Source organism: Hippichthys cyanospilos, chromosome 1, assembly GCF_059441005.1.
Source record: "Hippichthys cyanospilos isolate Australia breed blue-spotted pipefish chromosome 1, RoL_Hcya_1.0, whole genome shotgun sequence".
In the NCBI taxonomy this organism is placed as follows: Eukaryota; Metazoa; Chordata; class Actinopteri; order Syngnathiformes; family Syngnathidae; genus Hippichthys; species Hippichthys cyanospilos.
This window is the reverse complement of record NC_142369.1, coordinates 18,356,683-18,378,966: the sequence shown is the minus strand read 5'-3', so window position 1 is coordinate 18,378,966 and position 22,284 is coordinate 18,356,683. Positions and strand designations below refer to the sequence as shown.

The 22,284-nt window shown below is 38.0% G+C and overlaps 2 protein-coding genes across 10 annotated transcripts in view; one reads left to right on the top strand and one right to left on the bottom strand.

Moving 5' to 3' along the window:
- Positions 1–231: 231 nt before the first annotated feature.
- plat (plasminogen activator, tissue) lies at positions 232–21,232 on the bottom strand. 8 transcript variants are annotated; one of them, XM_088419893.1, is made up of 15 exons: positions 21,139–21,232; positions 10,854–10,941; positions 10,154–10,277; positions 9,845–9,979; positions 6,779–6,889; positions 5,426–5,600; positions 4,514–4,605; positions 4,251–4,425; positions 4,081–4,166; positions 3,807–3,866; positions 3,522–3,726; positions 2,593–2,729; positions 2,261–2,401; positions 2,023–2,171; positions 232–1,104 (listed from the first exon to the last, which is right to left on the bottom strand). In XM_088419893.1, exons 2-15 carry the CDS (start codon positions 10,908–10,910, stop codon positions 937–939), a joined length of 1,815 nt encoding a protein of 604 aa, XP_088276019.1. In that variant the 5' UTR covers positions 10,911–10,941; positions 21,139–21,232; the 3' UTR covers positions 232–936. The 8 variants fall into 8 exon arrangements, with proteins under 8 accessions (XP_088276019.1, XP_088273701.1, XP_088276788.1 ...); XM_088417575.1 differs by lacking the exon at positions 21,139–21,232 and adding an exon at positions 17,482–17,632; XM_088420662.1 differs by lacking the exon at positions 21,139–21,232 and adding an exon at positions 17,482–17,632 and having other exon boundaries at positions 10,235–10,277.
- Positions 21,170–22,284, top strand: part of ikbkb (inhibitor of nuclear factor kappa B kinase subunit beta) — a 33,472-nt gene continuing 32,357 nt past the window's right edge. For both annotated transcript variants that reach the window (XM_088415574.1, XM_088414797.1), the window contains exon 1: positions 21,170–21,301. The gene's annotated coding sequence lies outside the window, so the exon portion shown is untranslated. The remainder of the gene's footprint in view (positions 21,302–22,284) is intronic.

Genomic DNA, 22,284 nt, shown 5'->3' with positions numbered 1-22,284 from the left:
TGCTTGTTAAAGAATTTGTGTTGTGTGATTTGTAAATTTAGCATACAGTGGGGTGAAGTAAATTGACCCTATTGAAATGAGAGAAGAATCGTATCCTAGAGGTACAACATCATATACAACATCATAATCTAGCATATAGTGCTATAGATTTTCACAGCAAGATACTGTATTTCTATACTAAATACATGCACCAAAAAAAACATCAAATAAAAACACAAAGCAGAAAGAGAGTAAGTAGTGAGTCCAAATATTTATTGCATTTTACCATGTTTGATTATAGAATAATAAATTATTTACAGCACATAGTTTCTATAAAATACACATAAATATTAAATTATTAGAAAACTTTTTTTTTTTAAAAACACACAGCTTTTTGCTTTGCTGAGAATACAAATGATGTGTATGGAGATAGGCTGTTAATGAAAATAAGAATAAGGCAATCATACAAACATTATACTGTACTTGTTGCTGTACATGTTTGGCTCTATCCACGTGTCAGGTGTGTTGTGTTACAAAAAAAGTCCAAGTTGTGTATCCATGCATAAAAAAGCGGAAAACTGAGCAGAATCTGAACCAGCAGATTTTTATGAACTGCATGAGTTGCGCAAGTCTATGTTGAGCATTTGCCATTGCAAGTGCTGCCAGCCACTGACCTTTTTCCCACTGTAAACTCATACAGCTCCATAGAAGTGACTTGACAAGAGCAATTGAACATATCCATGCATGTAAACAAACATAGATGACTTCAAGAGGGGACCCTCTAAGCACTCAAGCACATGGAGTGAAGAACATGGAGCAACTGTTGAGTGTTAAGATCCCATGACCAAAGTTCCTCATGGTCCTTTCAACCCTCTAAGCAAATGCTGATCTCAACCATCCACCAATTGGATTTAGATACAACACGCATAATCAAGTGAACACATCGTTATTTGGAGCTCAGATAGGATTGGATGTCATTTTGCTATGAATCCAGTCGATATAACGGGTGACGCGTGTGTAGACGCCAGGCTTATCCCTTTTGCCGCACCCGTCACCCCAGCTGATGACGCCCATCAGGGTCATTTTGTCATTGGTGCGGCAGACGAGAGGACCGCCGGAGTCTCCCTGGAAGGGTGTTCAAAAATAGAAGAATGACTAAAGTACATCTTACTCATAAACGACATCTACAACAACAGCAACGTCCATTTTAATGGTTCTCAACATATATTAAGCCATGACACATGTTTTTTATTTAGACAATTCTCACAGTACACCACCTAAAAAAAACTAAACTCGTTACAATTAAATATGTATAATCTGGATCTCTTTGGTTGAACACAAATAAATTATTTGTTGTATGAATGGTAACAGGTGGATACAAAATGCAGTTGTATCTTCTGGCTTCTAATGGAGGAACATTCAAGTGGTCTGACAGTCATTAAAGGGATACTTTTTGCCCTTTGAGTACTAAAAAGTTCATATTTTATCCATAATATGATGACTAACTTATTTTTAACGTATGATTAAAACCTTTGAAAACTAATTTTAGGTTTGATACAGTATGTGAGTTCTCTCTAGTGGTGAAGAATCATTCTCTCCCCCCAAAAATGAAATAAAATGAAAAAAGAACAGTTGGATTGAAAAAAACAAAAACAAATTATGGGTCAAAAATGGACCAACCCATTTGACCCAGTGGGTAGAGTCGAGTTGTTTTGTACAGGACAACTTCAACATATTATGTTTTTTTTTTTGGTTTTGTTTTGTTTTTGTTTTTTTAATTGTACACAAATATTGGATTGCTCCTTTTTTTTTAACCCACAATTGTTTTTAACCCAACCCTTTTTGGAGTGCTGAATTAAATTAAATGTTCAAACTGTTGTGCATAATGTTACCGAAGTTTTTGTTGTTGTTGTTTCTTTCTTCTTTTTTTTTTCATTTATCACAATTCAACATGCCTCATCGTAAACATACAGGTGTCAGTGTCACCACCATTCGAATTTGTTATTGTACTTCATGGTGTAGGCTATAGCTATGTGGCCTCACCTTGCAGGCGTCATCGAGGCCTCTGGTGTCACCCGCACACAGCATATTGGCGGTGACCGTACGTCCAGACAACACTTCGGGGACACAACGCTCTCTGGGCCACAGGCGAACAAAACCTCTCTTGACACGCTCAGAGTAATGAGCGGAAACTACAGAGCAGAAAGGGCAAGTTGAACATCACCTCCAATGTGAAAAAAAGCACCATAGTCGAGTGAATGTCAGAGGTTAGCTTGCGTACACTCAGAGTCTTTCCCGTAGCCTGAGATTTCACACTCGGTCCAGTCAGGCAGTACCAGGCCAGCTTCAGGAAGGCATGCAGGGAGAACCTCTGGAGAGTTCACGGCGCAGAAGCCAATGTCTGACTTTAGCTTCAGCAGAGCTTTTGAAGATATGGGATACAGGTTAGCAAGATATGCGTTGTGTGTGGATTTTAAAAGTCACTAATGAAAATGAGTGACGGTTATGGCTTTGAATGCAGAAAAATGCTTAAGTGAAGGGCTTGTGATGATATTGTGACAATTAAAAATAATAGCTTATAGTTAGAGAGTTTAACATTTCAATTGAACCCACCAATGTCATTGTCAAATGTCTCATTGTCAAATTTTTCATGGATCCAGTACTTTTCCACTTTGAAAATCTGCTCACTGCTGGAATTCTGCTTGCGGAATGTCCTGCCCAGAATAACCTCCAACTTTGAGGGTTTATCTCTGAACAAAAGAGAACACATGTGACCTTCTCGTGTACTGCAATGCATGTGATGACATTTTTAATTGCCAGATGTGAGTTGGGCAGGAATGCCAATACTGGGATTGGTACCGATCTTGTACGACTGTACTCGTAAAAGTACTCCGATAATATAATACATAATACATATACCACTTCATCAGCCTGACATACAGTATACATGGTAGTTTGATTTTATTACTTGAGGTATTCCCAAGAAGCTGTCTGATAATATAATACATAATACATATACCACTTAATCAGCCTAACATACAGTATGCATGGTAGTTTGATTTCATAACGTGAGGTATTCCCAAGAACCTGTCTTGTATTTTTTTTCACTATTTTATGGAAAATGCATTGAAAGTAAAACAGCATCTCCTGTCTGTAGCCACCAGACATGTTCTCTTATCTACTGTATGTAGTCCTTTTACATAAAACCCAGTGACCACCAGTGCTCAGAGACCATGCATCTGTATCTGAAATGCCTTGTGTTACAAGCTACATTTACTGTATGCACAATGTGGGGCAAGGCTGCTAGAAAAACATAGTAAATTTCAGTACTGACAAGTTGAACTAAAGTTTTGTTTTTGAGTGGAGGATAGCACCATGGTAAAGAAGATTTGTGTTTTTGAACAATATTTGATTAAATACAACACAATACATCACAATTGCAAGTAGTAATCGCCATATCAGGTATCGGTGATAGGTATCAACAAGTACTCAAGCGCTTATCAGTACGTTATTGGGAGATGTGCAGCTCTGGTGATTCTTACGTGGGCTCGAAGCAATGAGCAGCTGTCAAGACCCAACAGGAGTCAATGAGAATCCCCCCACAACGGTGGAAGTGTTTCCGCAGACGGGCCTGATAAACATTAATGGCAGCCTGCCAGGGCTGTTCGGTAATGTCGCTCTCGCGACCTCCGAACATGCGGAACCTAGGCTGGCTCAGAGTGTTGTCCAGACGCTGGCCACATATCCCTGAGAAGAGAAGGTACGAATCTTGAGATGATGCAAACCACACTCGCAACCGAATTGATTAAGTCGTCTTAATGTTGTACCTCTGTTGTTGGTTATGGGGCCTCGAGGGCCCATTGGGGTGATGGTGGATGGACGTCTCGCTGAAAAAGAGAGAATATCAATAAATGCGTAGATAGATGGATAGATACAGTAGATAGATAGATAGATAGATAGATAGATAGATAGATAGATAGATAGATAGATAGATAGATAGATAGATAGATAGATAGATAGATAGATAGATAGATAGATAGATAGATAGATAGATAGATAGATAGATAGATAGATAGATAAAACAAATGACGTTAAACTCACTGCATTTAGGAACATCACAGAGCTCCCAGGTCAGCTGCATGTTCTTGTATACATGACACCACGGGCCTCCATCACCATCAGGATTCCTGTTGGATAGAAATAGCTGCAATTAGCTGAGTTGTTTCACATAATTGAGAGATTGTTCATTGTTTTCACCACCGTCTTTGTACCTGCAGTAGCTGTGGCTGCCCAGTCCCACTTCAAGGGCGTCAGACCTCCAAGCGTTGTTGTACTTGTGCATGACAGCTGGAGAGTCCCAGGGAAGACAAGGGGCGCCACTTTTGGTGATGGACTTCGTGCCCCTGTATGTCAGGCCAATCCCTCTCGTGCATTCTTCGTACTTATCTAATGCAAATCACATGAGAGATTATGCATGGGTTAAATAACTTCCATAAATTGGTTAGACAGGATGGTGTTTGATGTGGGGCATTACCTTCAGAACACTTAGGTAAGGAACAAAACTCCCATATAATCTGAGTGCCTTTGTAGGTGTAACACCATGGAGCACCGTCATTGTCGGGGTTCCTGAGAAGAAACAAAATAGGCTGTGACTCTTCTTCAGGGAGGTACAGTTTACACAATACACAGTACGTAGTTTTGATGGTTATGGATTAGACTTAATCTAAATTCATCACAGTATCTCAAGATGTTGAATAGACTATTGTATTACATATGAAAACATTTGAATGAAAATTAGCTTGCGCGTCCTTATATGTTTTACTTTTGAATTTATTTATAAAATAAACTTTCCTATGACATTCTAATGTAATGAGATGCACCTATACATCTTTGTATTGAATATCTGATATTAAAAACATTTAAAATATGAATACATTTTTAATCAAGACATTCTTTATAAATCATGAAATACGATCTTATAGCACATTTATATTATCAAGGTTTTGTGTGGATTTTGAAACGCACCAACACACAATTTCATCTATGGACGGAGTTTCCATGTCTAAACAATCTTCATTGTTTTTGTTCAGAATTTCAGAAATGTATGATGTACACATTATTCAGTCAGATTTTTTTAAAAGAGCACAACGTTGTGCGAGTTTTTATTCTATAAAAAAGAATAATCTTGTATCAACTAGAATTATAGGCATTCAAAAAAAAAAGTTATAACTTCATAACCAAGCCATACTTTATGTTTTCATGAGGTCTTGTGGCATATTCATGAACTGTATCTTACATAATCCTGCCAGTTAACCAAGGAACAAATAAAAATATATTACAATATAGAAAATTCTTCAGTTAGATATTTGGTGGAGGTGACCTATAATGTGGTCTTATTGGCAGTAGTACAAATTGAAAGTGTATTTTCTTCCTGCCAATTGCAAACCTGCAGTAGTTGTGGTTGCCCAGTCCGAGGCTACTGGCATCCACTTTCCTGGCAGTGAACTTCTTCCCCCGAAGGGCCGTGGCATTCCAGTTGATGCACTCTGCTCCTGACTTGCTGATACTCCATGTGCCACGATAGGCCCCTCCGCTCCCCACAACACACTTCTCTTTGGTGTCTGGAAACAAATAGCTCTCTGATTAGATACTGATTATTCTTGGCGCTTGCGTCTTTCTAATGGCTTATCTAATTCATTTATTCTGACCAGATGAAGCCTATTTCCTGTTGCGGAACACTTCTTCACAGCATTTGAACGTTATCATCGACATTACTTCCTTATTGCATATCAAAGGGAACTTGATTGTGCATGGTTGAAGTGTAAGAGCCTTAGGATGCATGTGACCTGATTTAGGAGATTTGAGCCAATTGTTTTGCTTAAAAAAAATTGAAATACATGAGCTATAAGGTGGCAGTGAATTAAACTCACAAAATGCAGCACTTTGGCTCTAAATAATTTGTAAATAATTCATCGGTAAGACATTGAAGTTCACTGTCAAATGCTAGATACACAAATAATATTAGCACATTGTAAATTTGAAACAAACACATAGCTAGTTTAGCTTATTGCTTGATATGCTACCTGAACACAAATGGTGGAGCAACACCTATAAACATGATATACCAGTACTCATAGGTTCAATATGCTATCCTCTGTGAAGAATGGCCAATATTAATGTGGCCTACAGAAGAGTACTTGTGATTGTCTTCATGTCTAACCTTATGACTATACTATCCTCACCTTAGATGGCCAAGGTGTACACACATAAAAAGCAGCATAATGTCAATTTGAATCGAAGGAAAACATATCAACTGCCACTGTATAAAGGTCTGTTATACTATCTGCCTGTTATTATTGTGAAACTTGCACCGTTTTTTCAACAACGACAAAAACAACCCCGTTCATTGAGTCTGGCTTTCATTAGGCCATCACGGGCAGTCTGTCACTATGTATGTGTAATTAAATAATTCCACTGTGAGGGTGCGGTGTCTAACTGTCACCGAGTGAATTCCTCACAAATAAAACCCTCATATATTATAGATCTTTCAAAGTTTTATGGATTTTTCCTTTTGCGAAATTAAATCCAAATGTCCTCAAAATACACATTTTAAGTCATTTGTTAGGTTCTGAACCAGACTAATTTATCTTAGTATTTCATCATAGGAGATATTGGACAATTGTATGCTTTCAACTTAGTGGGGAAAGTTTTGGGGAAATCCTTTTCGGTTCCAACATGACTGCACTTCGTTGCTCAACTACAGCAGGGGATGTTGTGACGGTCCTCACTGTTTACTTACTGATCTCACACTGGGAACCACTGAAGCCTGGGGGGCACTGACAAATGTAGTCGGAAGAGTAGACGGCTTCCTTGCATGTTCCTCCGTTGTAGCAATGAGACATGTAGCAGTCTGGAAGTGGCAAAAAACAAAATGGACTTAGATGTGTTGCATCTATAAAAGAAGACGTCTAAAAATGAGGCAGTCTTTATTCGGAGCATCTGTGATATTTCGCTTTGCTTACCAAGTGTATGTAAATGGGGAGATAAATGAGCAACACATATATAATGCAGGCAAATGGATGTGGCATTTCTTTGAAATAAAAAAAAGACACAATAGGGCGTGAGAAGATTTGTAGCATTTTCTTTAAACTAAAAGTACATGACACAATGTCACACAATTTATAAATATTTAACATGCATTTTGAATGATACAAAATATCACACCGGAATTGCTTTCAATGAGCTAAAGGCTCATACTGTCCATGAATTTTTATCACTGGCCTCCGGTGTCCATATGTGCACTTTGCACTAGGACCAACTAGGCCACAGTTTGATGATCGACATGGTGCCGTGTTGGCTCCGATGGTGGGGGAGGATGCCAGTTAGACCTGGCAGACCCAAACGTATTGTGAGGGTCTGTTGGGAATGTCTGGCAAAGTACCCTGTCAAAAAGGAGTTTGATCTCCTACCTCCCGGGGAAGGCGGATCTCCAATCTCTGGGCCAGAAGTCAACAAAGTGGTCGAAAAACTCCTTGGTCGCAAGGCCCCGGCACTGGATAAGATCCGCCTGGAATTCCTAAAGGTGCTGGATGTTGTGGGGCATTCTTAGCTGGCACACCTCTGCAACATCGCATGGATACAGGGGAGTGCGTCTCTGGATTGGCAGACTGGGGTGGTGGTCCCCCTTTTTAAGAAGGGGGACTGCAGAGTGTGTTCCAACTATAGAGGAATCACACTTCTTAGCCATAGCCTTAGCCTTAGCCTATTCAGGTGTATTGGAGAGGAGGATCCGTCAGGAGGTCGAACCTCAGATTCAGGTGGAGCAATGTGGTTTTGTCCTGGCCATGGAACAGTGGACCAGCTTTTCACCCTTGGCAGGATCCTTGAGGGTGTATGGAAGTTCGGCCATCCAGTCTCCACGTGTTTTGTAAACTTGGAGAAACCGCTGCTCCTCCGCATTGAGAGGAGGCAGTTGCAGCATCGGGTTAGGATGCCTATCAGATGCCTCCCCTGTGAGTTGTTCCGGGTATGTCCCACTGGGAAGAGGCCTGGGATGACCCGGGACATGCCGGTGAGACGATGTCTCTCGACTGGCCTGGGAACACCTGGGGAGCGCCCGGGAGAAGCTGGACAAAGTGTCCGGGGAGATGGAAAGCTAGGTTTCCTGCAGAGGCTGCTGCCCTCGTGACCCAACACCAGATAGGCGGAAGTTAATGGATGGATTAATAGATGGCATCAGGCCAAATTCACAATAGTCACAATTTGGGAAATTTCAAATCACTATCCTATTCGTCAGTCCACATTCTCAGTGTGTTGTATTAACATTTTTTTCAAGTGTTGGAAAAAAGGCTTGCTTTCTTTGATGACGCATGTAAATGGCTGAACAAATATACCATTTGGGGTCTCTCGAAAAGCAACTATTTAGAATGTACAAAGTTTCAGCCCGACACCACCACTGTGTCATTTTATATGTAATTTTGATTAAATGTTTGTTTTCCGCTATCCATAACAGTAATTTGTTATGTGTGATACAGTTATCTTTAATGTTTAAGTACATTCCATTTGTATTTATTAGTTTGGAACTGTTTGTTGACCAATATTCATTTAGCATAATTTTTATTTCACGTTGTCTGCAATCCATGTTAATTAAATTCATATTTAGTTTTGTATTTCCCTATATATATATATATATATATATATATATATATATATAAGCAAAATGTTAATTTTCAAACATTGGCTTACAAAAATATTACAGACAAGGCGGAAAAACTCTTTCATGCAATTGTCAGCCAGGTTCTCTATTTATTATTACAAGAGGTCTAACTAGAGGATGATACAAGCCGCGGACCCAAAGCCTGAAGCCTGAGCTCACAAGTTGGCCGGCTGCAGTGTGGTTAGAAAACGTCTGAGCGAAAAGCAACCTTAAGTCAAACGGGGGGACTCCAAGGAAGTCCAATGTCAGACTAAACTACGCCTACAGAAAACCAACAGCGAATACATGCAAGTCAGACCAGAGTTTGTTAAAGAGAGTTACTGCAATGTACAAGACAGGGCAAACAGACAGGAAGGATCATCTGAAGTCTAGTTAGCCAGTCAAGAACTCATTCTCTGCCAGCCTAAATAAAATATTAAAATAGATTTTTGAAGCCTATAATCGTCAGTGGCATTGAATGATTATTTGACGATGCCATTCTTTTCCTAACATGTTCCGATTGTGCATTGCGCAATGCATTAGTATTACCAAATGTCACCACAAAGCACAAATCAACTAATTTGCTCTTGAACTCCTTGTATGACCATCAAATGCAGTCAAATTAGGAGGAGAAACATTTGGTTTTATAGTTCTTTATTATATTCTGATCTACAAATGCACCCCAACTTTTTGCTTTTGCATTGAAGCTGCTGAGGTTAAAATGTATTGTCAAAATAATTTGTGTCTTCCTGTCTTAGCTTAAAAAAAATAACCACCAAAAAAACCGTCATGAAGACATTTAGTTTGAGATATTACATGATGTAGTATATTGAAATAAGATTTTTTTGTTTGCAACTTGGATAATAAAGAGTAGTCATCACTAAAACTATACTCCCAACTATTGCACGGCTATACTATGTTCATATGAGTGCTTGAGCTGTCAACCCACAATACATTCCACCAAGTTTGGAGACAGTTGGCTACAAAAAGCACGAAAAAATGTAAGTTTAATGTTGCCATTACCCTGTATGGCCCTATGAAATCAAAAGAACTACAGTACATGGTCACTATTAGTTGATAAATTGTGTAAATTGTGTAAACAAGGTGACTTTGCTTGTTGAATAGTTGTAATGTGAAAGCAAACTGATGATGATCGTATGTTGCACTCACTGATGACGGGCACAATGTGGCAAAGTTCTCGTCCTCTTAATGCACAACGGCAATACTCCACACGCTGTCCCCTCCATCGCAGCCAAGTGTCCCCATAACTATGCACGGCTGATGTGGTACTATCCATGCAACGCGCTGAGAAGACACACACATATACACACACACGTACATGCAAATCAGGAGCCAGTCGGACTAGAAGATTATAAATGAGTGTTACATGGACAAACTGAGAGGAACAAAAGAATCTGAAGGTGAGGTGATGTTGATGTTATGAGAAAAGGCAAAAAGCAAAAGAATGGCTGGGCTCACGGGAGATGTCAGAGGAAGGTGAAGCCTTCTGGATATGAACAATGAAAAGTGCCCGCCTGGAGGTCTTCCGCTCAGGCTCACCTCGGTAATAACGAGTTCCTCTCTTGGAGCGGATGAGCTCCACCTGCAAAGCCAAACAAGAGCACCAATTTTTAAGATCAGGAATAACATCGAATCTTAAAACGATTGGCGAACATTTGCATTCTTGTTGGGAGAACAATTGCATCCTTGATTGAACCCTAACAAACCCCTGAAATGCACACAAAGTTTGCTACCTTGTCCGACACTTGCGTTGCTCACTAAGCCCGTATCCCATTGAGGGACACTTTCAAGTGTTGACAAAACTAGCAGGCCCTTTAAACACATCAGATTATAGTGTGGGGAACACTGAGTAAAAACTTTGCAATTGAATACAAAGTTTTTGTTTTTTTTCTTGTTACATCACTTCAGAGAAGTGACACTTTACATTTAAACAACAGTGGTAGAGGAGAAGGCTTAACTAGGTTTTCTCAGTGCCTTAACGGTCAAATGACAAGGATATGCAGTACATTCCGAGTTTGCTTGAGCACCGGTAAGTATTTGACATAATACTCAAAACATTTATATTATGATAATGAAGTGAAATGAATTCATACTGACTTATGCTACTTAATGAATGATCACCTCCTGTTTCTTATGGAAAAGCAAGTAAGCTACTTACATTGTCTGCAAGACAGCAGAACAGAGCAGACAGGATCAATAATAATATTCTGGTCATGGTTCCAGTAGGTCTCTGGAGCTCTTTAGTTCTATGCAAGCACAAAATGAAATCACATTAGATAGAGCAGATTTTAGGTCCACATGCGGATGCTAGAAAAACAAAAAAAATAATGTCGACAAATGTTTAGATTTAAAAAAAAAACACAGGAGAGAAACAATTACACAAATAATTTCTTTTTTGACACCGCTACCACCAAGTAATTAAATGCTAGTAAAGCCTATTAAATGTCCTCACACGTGGACACTAAATATAAATATATGACGCAACCAAATCAACCAGGAAGATGATCTCAGGAGTCCTTCTTGAATGAATCTCAGTGTTAATAGTGAGTCAACAATTGCAGGAACAATAATTGCACAATTCTAGCTAAAGTTCCTTTGTTTCCTTTGTTGCTTCCTTTCTGCAACCAACGCCTGTGTCCAAGGGAGGCCACTGGGAGGAAAGGGTGGGACAGGTGGGGGAGGAAGCCCACACTCAACTCTTTGACTCACACAGGAAGTCATAACGCTCTACAGGACAGTTGGATGATGTGCTTGGGCTTCAATTAATTATTTACTTCGTGATCACACTCACATAATTCATTTTCATTCATATATATTGGCTATGAAAAGTCTACACACCCCTTTTTAAATGCCACGTGTTGTGGTATAAAATTTTAGACCAAGATCATTTCAAAACATACTCCACCAAGTGATTTATAAATTGTAGCACTCATATGGAAAAAAAAAACATTCAGGTGGTCTAGTATAGGCTTTTCTGGACATTTTTTTGATGGGTATTTTGGTAATGAGCATTGTAACTTTTGGATTTATGGTCAAAAAGTACAACTTTGGTTTTTTTGGACCATAAAACATTGTCCTACATGCTTGTGAGATTTTATTATGACTTGATACAAAGGCTTTTGATACAAAGAAATAAAATGCTAGGAAAAGCCCATTAGAACAGCTGTAATATTTTCAAGGTTATTCAAAGGTACTTTGAATGGGGGATGTTTTGTGCTGATTCCTCTTTAACACGATTTGAATTTGATTAGTTAATCTCTCTAAGAGAATAAGATGGCACTTTTGCAATCCAATTATCTCCGTTGTTGATTTTTTATTTCACGTCTAGGAAAGATGTCTAGTTTTTTCATTAGAAATATAGAGGTTATAGGGCACATTACAGTCTACAAAGTATTTAAATGATTTACAGGGCCTTATTTTTAGTATCACAAAAATCTAGCATTTAAACAAGTCTGTAAAATGTATACCCACGTTCAAGACAATTCCTCTGTTTTCATAGACCCCTTACCCACATCAAGCATCAAGCAGAGACCACGATTCCCAACCAGCAATAAAGTGTTTCTGCAAATTTCCTGCTTCAATATAACAGTGAAACATGGGCCGCAGAGAAAATAAGAGGAAAGAAGACGAGGAAGTGTGAAAGAAGAAAATGTCAACTCCTGTTTGCCTTTTTATTGCTTGAGGAAAAGATTTGACGTGTCGATTTCCTCTTGTCTTCCTGTCCTTTCAGTGTGTGTAAATGTTTCACATGTTAGCGTGCAGAGGAATGCAGCTGTTCAGTCTCAAGTGCATGTTTAGTTATTGTGAGTCATAGTTGGCACTGTTTATTGAGCTTTAGGAAATGAGTAGAATTAAAGTTGCCTGTTATGAAGCTACGCATAACATCAACAGTTGAACACTAATAATAAAACTTGAAATGGCATACCTCTAAAGCTATAGAGGCAAGAATACCAAAACTACTGTAGTCATTTCATTGATTGTCTTGCTCTATTTTGTCAGAGAAGGCCTCTTTTCATTTTCATTTTCTTTGATATCGATGTATATACAGAACAAATGTGACTGTGACTTATTTTACTTAGTGAAGTAAGGAAGGATAAAAACAAAAACAGGATACTGAACAAAAAAAAAAACATAATTTTGTGCTTTGTCGATTTGAGAAAATGTCCTGTTTTTGAATGAAGATATAAATTTACTATTTTGTGGATTAAACAATGAATTAGATGAAAATGGTTTTCATCCAATTCACTGACTAATCCACAAAATATGATACAGATTAATAGATGATAAAATAATTGTTAACTAAAGCCCAAATATCATTGAATACCACAGCACATATAGAGAGAAACAACCATTCATAATGAAAGAACTGAATTCATGCTCTCTGCACGGAAGTCAGGCAAGTAAACCACTACGTTATCAGTGTCTCAATCTGTAACTAAATTTACAACAGTAAACAGTTTCCGTGGTCCAAACATATTCAATGGTCTTAGGTCTCTTAAATGTGGGGGACAGAACGTATTTTTATTGCCTTTCCATGAATGTGAGGAGGCCTTAATTTAAGGGTACAAAATAGAGTACATTGGAAGCCATTGCTCACCTAAAGGTACCGTACACTAATGTACTTTAAACCCCCTGACTCTAAAGTTTGTATTGCAACCATAAATACTGTCTGATCCTCTAATCTTGGGAAAGTTTTCTTTTTCTGCTGTCTGCTGGTTCACTCTCTCTCTCTGCTTGACTGGGCGCACAGAAAAGCAGAACTGTGTTTTCATATCACTGAGTACACACACACATGCACACACTCACACACAAATATGTGGACCATCAAAGAAAATAATTACAAGGCCAATAAGACCTGCTCCTGTGTCAATTAAAGCAATCGCATACTCACCTTTAAGAGGATGGACCACATTCAAATTGTGGTGTAAAACAAAGTCAATACGCCCGCTTCTTGCTGAGTATTTGAACCCCCCAAACAGAACCTCATGGACTCAAACGTCAACAGGCTATACGTTCCTTTTTGTTTTCCTTTTGTGCAGCTGTTCAGCTTAGCTGCACCCCCCCTCCCCCCCCAATTGCCCTGTCAGTTAAAAACATGTGTTTCCTTTGCAAATGCTGGCTGTGAACCACGTATCAAACCGTGCAACGAACAAACACGCCCACATCAGACATGAACATATGTCTCTCCCACCCTGTTTGGAGTCTGTTGTATTTCACAGGCATGAGGCCCTGTTTGGGCTCAGCTCACAACCTCAAAATGCAATTGGAATGATTACAAAGATCAGACACAAGAGACATTGTTTTGAAACCCATTTTTTCCATAGTAAACTTAGTTCATTTGAATCACAGATCCTACTCCACAAGTGGCAGGAAAAACAGACAATCTTATTCCTATCCTTACATGTTTGAGCCTTCAGGAATTTTCATGACAGGACAAGAGGCACTCGCTAATAGCTAGCATGCAAGCTAACAGATTTGGGCTTATATGAATAAGTAACTAGCAGTTGGTAACCACCCATGTGATCGAAGGCACTAAGCTATCAATTGCAGTACCAAGAATGACCTGTGAGAGGCAGCTCGGTGCTTCCGATCATTCTGAGTATAGAAAGAGAAGTAGAAAAGAATTACAAAATCGTTGGCTAACTGTTAGCTTATTAGGATTCTATCTACATTGGAGTGGCCAACGCTTCTTGTCATATTTATTGTGGTAAATATATATGTGAATGTTATACAGAAAGACATTACCATTACCTCTATGTGTAACTTGACTTCAATTCAGTATTGACCATATAAAGGACTTGCAATTGTAATTACTGAGCAGGTTTACTACTCCAAGTTATAGGCCTTGACCATTTTCCAAGCAGATTAGAGAGTAAGCAAATCTGAAATGCCCCTTACAAAACATGATAATCACCCAAATAAACCTTTAAAGACATTCAAAAATCAGTCGCTACTTTTGTTCATAAGAGAGAAAAAATTTCCATTTAGACCTCCCTCTTCATTGGCTGCTTGATAAGATTAGCACAAAACAGATGCTGTTACAGTCTTTGTACAAATGATGTCTATTCTTACTTTCGGAAACTTTAAGTGTGTTCCATTATTGATGGGGTTTGAGAATCACGTGGGATATTTTTAGTAGGTCAAACATTAACGGAACATGTTAAAACAACTTTGAAGAATCAGAAGCCAGACACTGAGTCACAACATTGCCACGTTTGTAGGGCAAACACGTGCAGGGGATAAAACAAAGACATGAACAGCTATGCATGAAAAGCATGGTTTGACCTGGATTTTGCCCGATTGTATTTGGGGCTCGAGCACCAAGTGTTCCAACGATTCTCTTGGAATCTTTGTACAGTATACGATAATATTATTCTCATTATCACCTTTTGGGAGTCCTTAACATAATTCAAATTTCATAAAATTCTGGCATCCAAAATTGGGATGAAAACTGTGGCAGGTGGCCATTAAATACAAGCATGAATGAAAATAGCCATTATTGTCAAATTTCCAGTAGGGCGCAAACCCCACACTCATCAATTGTTTCCAAATGTGCAAAGGCCAAATGTTCAATTTGACAACTTAATAATGTCTTCAGTTCAATGAGACCAAAGTTAAGTCTGTTGCATTTCTACTTGCTTGGACTCGTTGCCATGAGTTCACGTTGGCAAGCAAGTGCAACGATGACGGAGCAATGAGGTTGTAAGAGGTTGAGACATTCTTGCCTTCCAGTAACAAAATCTGGAATCCTAAAACGGTGAGAAAATAGATAGAACATACTTGCATTTCCGTGCGAAAAGACGAATTCGATTGCTCTTGCACACTAAAGTGCGCATCGTTATATTTATGAAATGAAACATTTTCAGGCAACCAAGAAAACTGGATGACAAAAATGAAGCGCAAGTGGCAATAATTCACTCATGATGTAATAATGACATGGATTATCGTTTCCGAGTCCTAATTTTCCGATATAATTAATTAAAAGTCACTGTTGACTTCAAATCCCAAGTTGGAGACTGCTAACTTCGCATTGTAAACCAAGGAGCACACGTGAAAAAAAGAGTAGAAACAGCTTCATGCATCAATGGACATCTACACTTGCTTTTGTCCAACATATCAAAATATGTCTTTGAACCCGCTGGACTTGCCGGGATCACTAAAGCTTCAATTTGACCATTGTTCCTTTACACTGTGCTACAATATGCCATGTCAGAAAGCTACTCAGCAGGCATTATTCATTCTTCACAGTCACTCAGGGGGAGGGCATTGGTGCATGCTTTGCTGCACCAGCTCTGTAAAAGTCCCACGGAACATAAAGCTGCATTGTTTTCTTCAAGCCTCCCGTCCGGAGGGCTCGACATGAGGCCTTCAAAATTGGAATGTCCACAAACTTAGCGACAGATACTCATGTGTCAGGAGAGAACATGGGGAGATGAGACATCTGCAGGGAAGAAGATAAAAGGTAGAGAAAAGAGAGAAAGGGGAAAAGTGCAACATGGGAAGCAGTAAAAATCCTCAGAGGTCAGCGCTAAAAGAATGAGTCGCCCTGAGTCATCTCATCTTTCAGAACCGCACTGAGACAGATGAAGCCAATGAATGCTGGATAGGCACACAACCTCTCAATGCCAAGGTTTTTGTGTTGTTGTCCTGATAGCAGTATAGAAACCGTCTTAAGGTTTTAATAGACTTTATGAGTCACTAACATCATTAACCTTAGTGACCGCAGCACCTGGAATGCAGATACAAGCACTACTTTGGCAATGTCTATGTGTAACAGCACACAGTATCAGCAAAGTATCACTATGACGTATGCTTCCACAGCAGAGAAAATGCCAAAGAATGCGGGAGGCTCTGATTTGTCTCACTGCAACACATTTTAATGTGGACAGAAAAAAAAATGTAATTAACAGCTGCATTTCTGACAAATACCTTTGAATGATAATTAGATCCAGAGGGTTTTGAAGAAGTCTTACATGCACGTTTAAATGCCAGGACAAAAGCTTTTTCACCATTATTGTGGCCTTTATCAATAAATACAATGTGACCTTTATCAATCAAGACTGGATGGATGGATGGATGGATGGATGGATGGATGGATGGATGGATGGATAGATAGATAGATAGATAGATAGATAGATAGATAGATAGATAGATAGATAGATAGATAGATAGATAGATAGATAGATAGATAGATAGATAGATAGATAGATAGATAGATAGATAGTCTGCAGCAAATTTTGTTTTCTTGATCATGTACCAGCAAATTGTGCTAATGTTTACTTTTGTTACAAAAGAGATGTTACTGCTTTTTAGATAAAAATACAAAAAAAAACAACAACAACAACAAAAACTTTGACACTGACACTCACCATTTACATGCATATTAATACAGTTCCTGATTTGTCCATACAATATTTAACTACAGAAAAGCACCTTGATATTTTCAATATAAAATGTGTGGTGCTGGTTGAAAACAATACAATAAATAGCGTAGCAGGATGAATGTTATGCTTTCTATATACTATATACGGTGTTATACCAGATAAGATATGCATGTACTCATGATTTCGGCTTGATACTGTGTGTAATTCTGAATATGTAAAGCAACAAAAGTGAACATTATACATGAGAATACTAAACTGCTGTATGATCAGCCAAAATTGTATTTTTTGTAACAAAAATAATCATGCAAACCCTGCATGAATGTGCAATTTTTAAAGAAAACAACATTTTAGTTCAGCTTTAATTTAAGTAAAGCATGTCTAAAGAAAAGAAAATGCTCTTACCACCTAATGAGGGAGGATGTCAAAAATGCTGGTGAGATGTTGAATGGATGTCTCGCTGGGAGTGAGATTCTCCAGTGGCTGTACTCACTTTTGAATGCTCCATGTGGGGAGGAGAGAGAGTGAGAGGAGGAGAGGAAAGATGTGGAGTGGGAAAGAGAAGGGGTGTGTGCCGTGACCTCAGGGAGGAGAAACGCTGCTGTTCTGCGGGGCCGGATGATGACGACGTAGCTGAGGGTGAGGGCGGAGCTCATATCACCACAAAAAAAATCGATAGCCAGCCGCCGCCCCCTTATTCTTTTTAATCTCTCGCTTTCTCTCCCTTGACATTCACGTCATAAATTACATATGATTATGCAAGATGTACAGAGAACAGCTTCTCCAGAGATTTAAAAGTTATCAGAATAATATCATGAATAATTCGTTTCAAAATTGTTTTCCTTCAATTTGAAGGGTATTACTCTATGAGTTGGGTGATGACGAAATGCTGATAATGAAATACATTGTGACTCATTTATTAGGCGTCCACAAAAAGTCAAATTCACCTTGGGAGAGAAATGATCATGTTTTCTGATGCTCATTTTTTACTAAGGATTTTGATTCAGCAATGTAAGTATTGTTATAAACCACATGCGTAAGTGTGACAAAAATGAAAGATACTGAACCGTACAGGTGTAACAATGACAGAGAAAGATGGCACAGTATATGGATTTTTTTTGTACTTTTTTAACTGCCTGCTAACAACAAAATCCTGTTTTCAACTGATGACTGCATGTTTAGCACCAAATTTTCAACAGATATACTGCTGAGTAAAATAGTAAGTCGAAATTAATACTTAGCATTTACTTCTATCTCCCAATGTGTGATTGATTGATTGTATATTTTATTGAACATATTAACATATTGCACATAATTCATATATATAAATATATCTATCAAATTTACACATGAAAAACTTTTACATATGATCTTAATCAACTTATAATATTTTTTTAGATTTTTCATACTATGTTTTTAAAATTCTTTTTGAGCTTCCCCTAGATTACATAAATTAACACCTTGAACAGATTCACACATTTGCTTTACTAGTGGATATCCCCCTGGTGGCTGCACTGGACTATAAACTGCAGGGCTCAAATCATAAGAAAAAAATTGTGGCTTGTAGTCTGAAATTTAGGTTTTTCGACAACTAATCAATTAAAGAATTATTCAATAATTCATTATTGATAGTTGATTAAAGCTGCTATCCCACTGACGGACGAACCCTGGCGAGTGTCCGCAACGTTACTGGCTCTTTTAATCTTCTCAGCGTTCGGTAAAGGTCACCAGAGGTCGCCATAGGTTGACAAAACATTGACAGGTGTTGCCATTACATCACTACACATTCATCAGTACTGCTATTATTGCATGTGTACAAAATTTCTTTGCAACTAGAGCAACATCCAGTACCTCTGGTGACATTTTGCCAATACAATATTTGGTGACCTAGAAGTGACCTCTAGCAGTCTAGCAGTCCTACTATACAGTAATTTTCCCCCTATATCATGTACATTTCTACAACTTATGATCTCCACATGCCATATCTGACTAATTTCAAATGCATGTTACAAAACTATTACTTGGATATCATACATCATACATAGTAGACTTGTTCAACATTTATTTGTTTTTTAATTAGGCTCTTGCTCACATGTAACTCAAATTAGAATATGCCCAATAGAAGATGAAGGGATGGATTAACCCCATCCATCCATCCATCCATCCATCCATCCATCCATCCATCATCCATCCATCCATCCATCCACTCATCCATTCATCCATTTTCCAAGCCTAACCCACTTATACTCACTAGGATTGCAGGCATACTGTAAAAATGTTTTTTCTGTCCCCGACTCCAATTTAGTCCCAATTTAAGAAGCCTGGTGGCCCTCATAAGTGATTTTTCCTCAACACCTTACAGAGCCTCATGACCTGATATTAGGCAGAATAGTTGTGGTTGCTTTTGAACTAGACTGTGCAGATGTAGCTAATGCAGGAGAAGCATAAATAAAATGAAGTGCGACTTAGTGTCTGCAGTGTTCAAAATTTGGAGATCACCAAAATGTTTATTATCCCAAAGTGTTTAACTATATTATGATTCATTTTCCGTCTGTCTGTATTGCTTTGCTAAGGTTGTTGTTCTTGACTTTTTGCCAGTCTGCCTGATGACCCACTTGGCACCAGGACTCATTTGTCACAACCACAATCTTTTTTTCTTCATGCAATTTTCTCCATCTTGGGGAATCCAGAATGGCCAACATATTTTGGTGAAAAAAACGCTGCTGTGATACTACATGCTATTTGTTCATCCATCCATCCATCCATCCATCCATCCATCCATCCATCCATCCAAGTGTTTGTTCCAGCTGTGTTATAGTATCCCTCCCTTTTCAAGATAAGCATATAGACAAAGATGACATTTCTTCTCTGATGACACATGGAATGTATGCATGATGAAATGCTCAGGTTCCTAAACAGATATCAGGCTTCTCTTTTGGAGTAATTTGTTTAACCTGAAATATTACAGCACAGTTCCGCTTTTTCTACATTGTGTTGCAATAAAGAGTGCAATGGTTGTCTTGCTGTGCATTGACTTCATTTTTGTGGTTTTATTAAACAGGAGACGACACAGGTTGACTCAGTTACTTGTAATCATGCAATTTTTCAAAATTATTTTGAAACCCCAACTCTAGTTTGAAGGAAGATTCCTAGATTCCTTCAAGTTCGAAACCCTACTTTGAAACTAATGCTACTTCAAAACCTTAGTTTGAAACCCTAATCATAGATTAAAACCCTACTTTGAAACTCAGCCCAAGAATGAAACCCTGTTTTGAAACTATAAACCTACTTAGAAAAGCACAAACCTAGTTTGAAACTCTACTATGAAACAATAACCCTAGTTTTAAAACCCTATTTTAAAACCTTAACTTTAGTGTGAAACCCTACTTATAGCCTAGTTTAAAACCTTATTTTGAAATCTCAACTCTAATTCGAAACTCTACTTAACGCCACTTCAAAACCCAAGTTTGAAACCCTAATTGTAGATTCAAACTCTCCTCTGAAACCTTAATTTTAGTTTTTGAATGCTATTTTGAAATCCTAACCCTACTTTAAAACCCTAACTCTACTTTATAACCTCTTTGAAACCTCTTCACACCCCTGGGTCAGTGAACAATACTGAATGAGAGTTTATTAAAAGTGGTGATATTTACAAAACGGACTAATTGTGCCTTAAAATATGAACCTTGACTGAAGACTAAACTGTGGTTTATGTAATTATGTAGTCCTTGTCCACATGATATAAGCATGAAACCATGCAGACACTTGGATGACAGCATTATGAGTCGGCATATTTCAATTTTATTTTTCCAATCATAACTGAAGACCACATCGGACTGGCATACAGAATATTTTTATCAGCACTTTTAATGTTGATGATGACAAATAAAAAAATAAAAAAAAATCAGGCGATGTTCAACAACTCCAAAAAAACACTGTCCTCTGATCTACTGATTATACTATGAAGAATTTCTTCTTTTGGCATATTCGTAAAGTACAGTATACAATTTTAATATACAGTATCAACATTCAGCATTGACATTAAAAGGAGAACGGCCTTACCCCTAACATGTGACTCCGTGTGGGCGGAGTCTGCAGGTTTACAGGAAATCTCTCAATCAGGAAGTTAAACTTCGGTGGAAATTTTTCAGTACTGTAAGTTAAACTTAAATCTGTGGAGTTTTACTCGTTTTGAGAGTATCCGGGCCGCGCAACTAGAAAACAGGTAGGCGTCGTGTCCCGTAATCTCTATCTTTGATTCCGTGCACGTTCTCTTTAGAGAAGTTTAGTGATACATTGTATTGTGATACAGTAACAACACACGCACGTCGCTTGTTTTTGCGCAAAGCAAATCGCACGCTCATACATTCTGCCGACCAATGCACAAACTGATATAAAGTGCATACAGATTTCATCCAAATGCACTTCGTGTCATTTCTGACCTGAAGTTTCATTGTCAGTTACTGTCAACCAATTCATTTCACTTCTATACTCTCGTGACATAGCTGCATGAAACATTCTGCTATTGCAAGGATTAAATCTTGTTCACATCATTGAGATACATTGTGTTTATCAGTGGGGTTGTTAGTTTTTGTTACGTAAATTGAGCTACAAGGAAGAAGTTATCAGGTTTATGTGCACATGCACACTGCAATAAAACACGTATTATTAGTAGTTAAAATACAATACAATGTTTATCTGTAAATTATACAAGATTTGGCCCTATTTTTTGTTTTATTTAAAAACAATCAAATCACCTATAATTAGGTAAAGTAAACGCTCTATTACGATTAATAATGCTACATTTACAGAAAAATTATCGTATTAGCTGTATTAATGACGTTGTTTTACGAAAAAGGGTTGTGTAATAATCAATTCTTGATGTGATATCACAATTTGACACAAAATAACATGAATAATCTTTCAAAACATGTCGAACACTTAACTATGTAATTAATCAGAATAAGATGGACAAAACCACATTTTCCATTCTCTTGATTTTTATTGCACTTTATTTAAGTGCAGCAGTGATAAATTAAATCAAAATGACAATGAAACAAAATAAACAAAATTCAACTGAATTGGAAATGAAAGAAAATGTAAAATAGAAATGAATATTATATGAGAAATCAATAAAATGGAAATACTATACAGTATAACAACATAATGTAACAATACATTTTGCCTCTCATAATAATAAGATTTGTG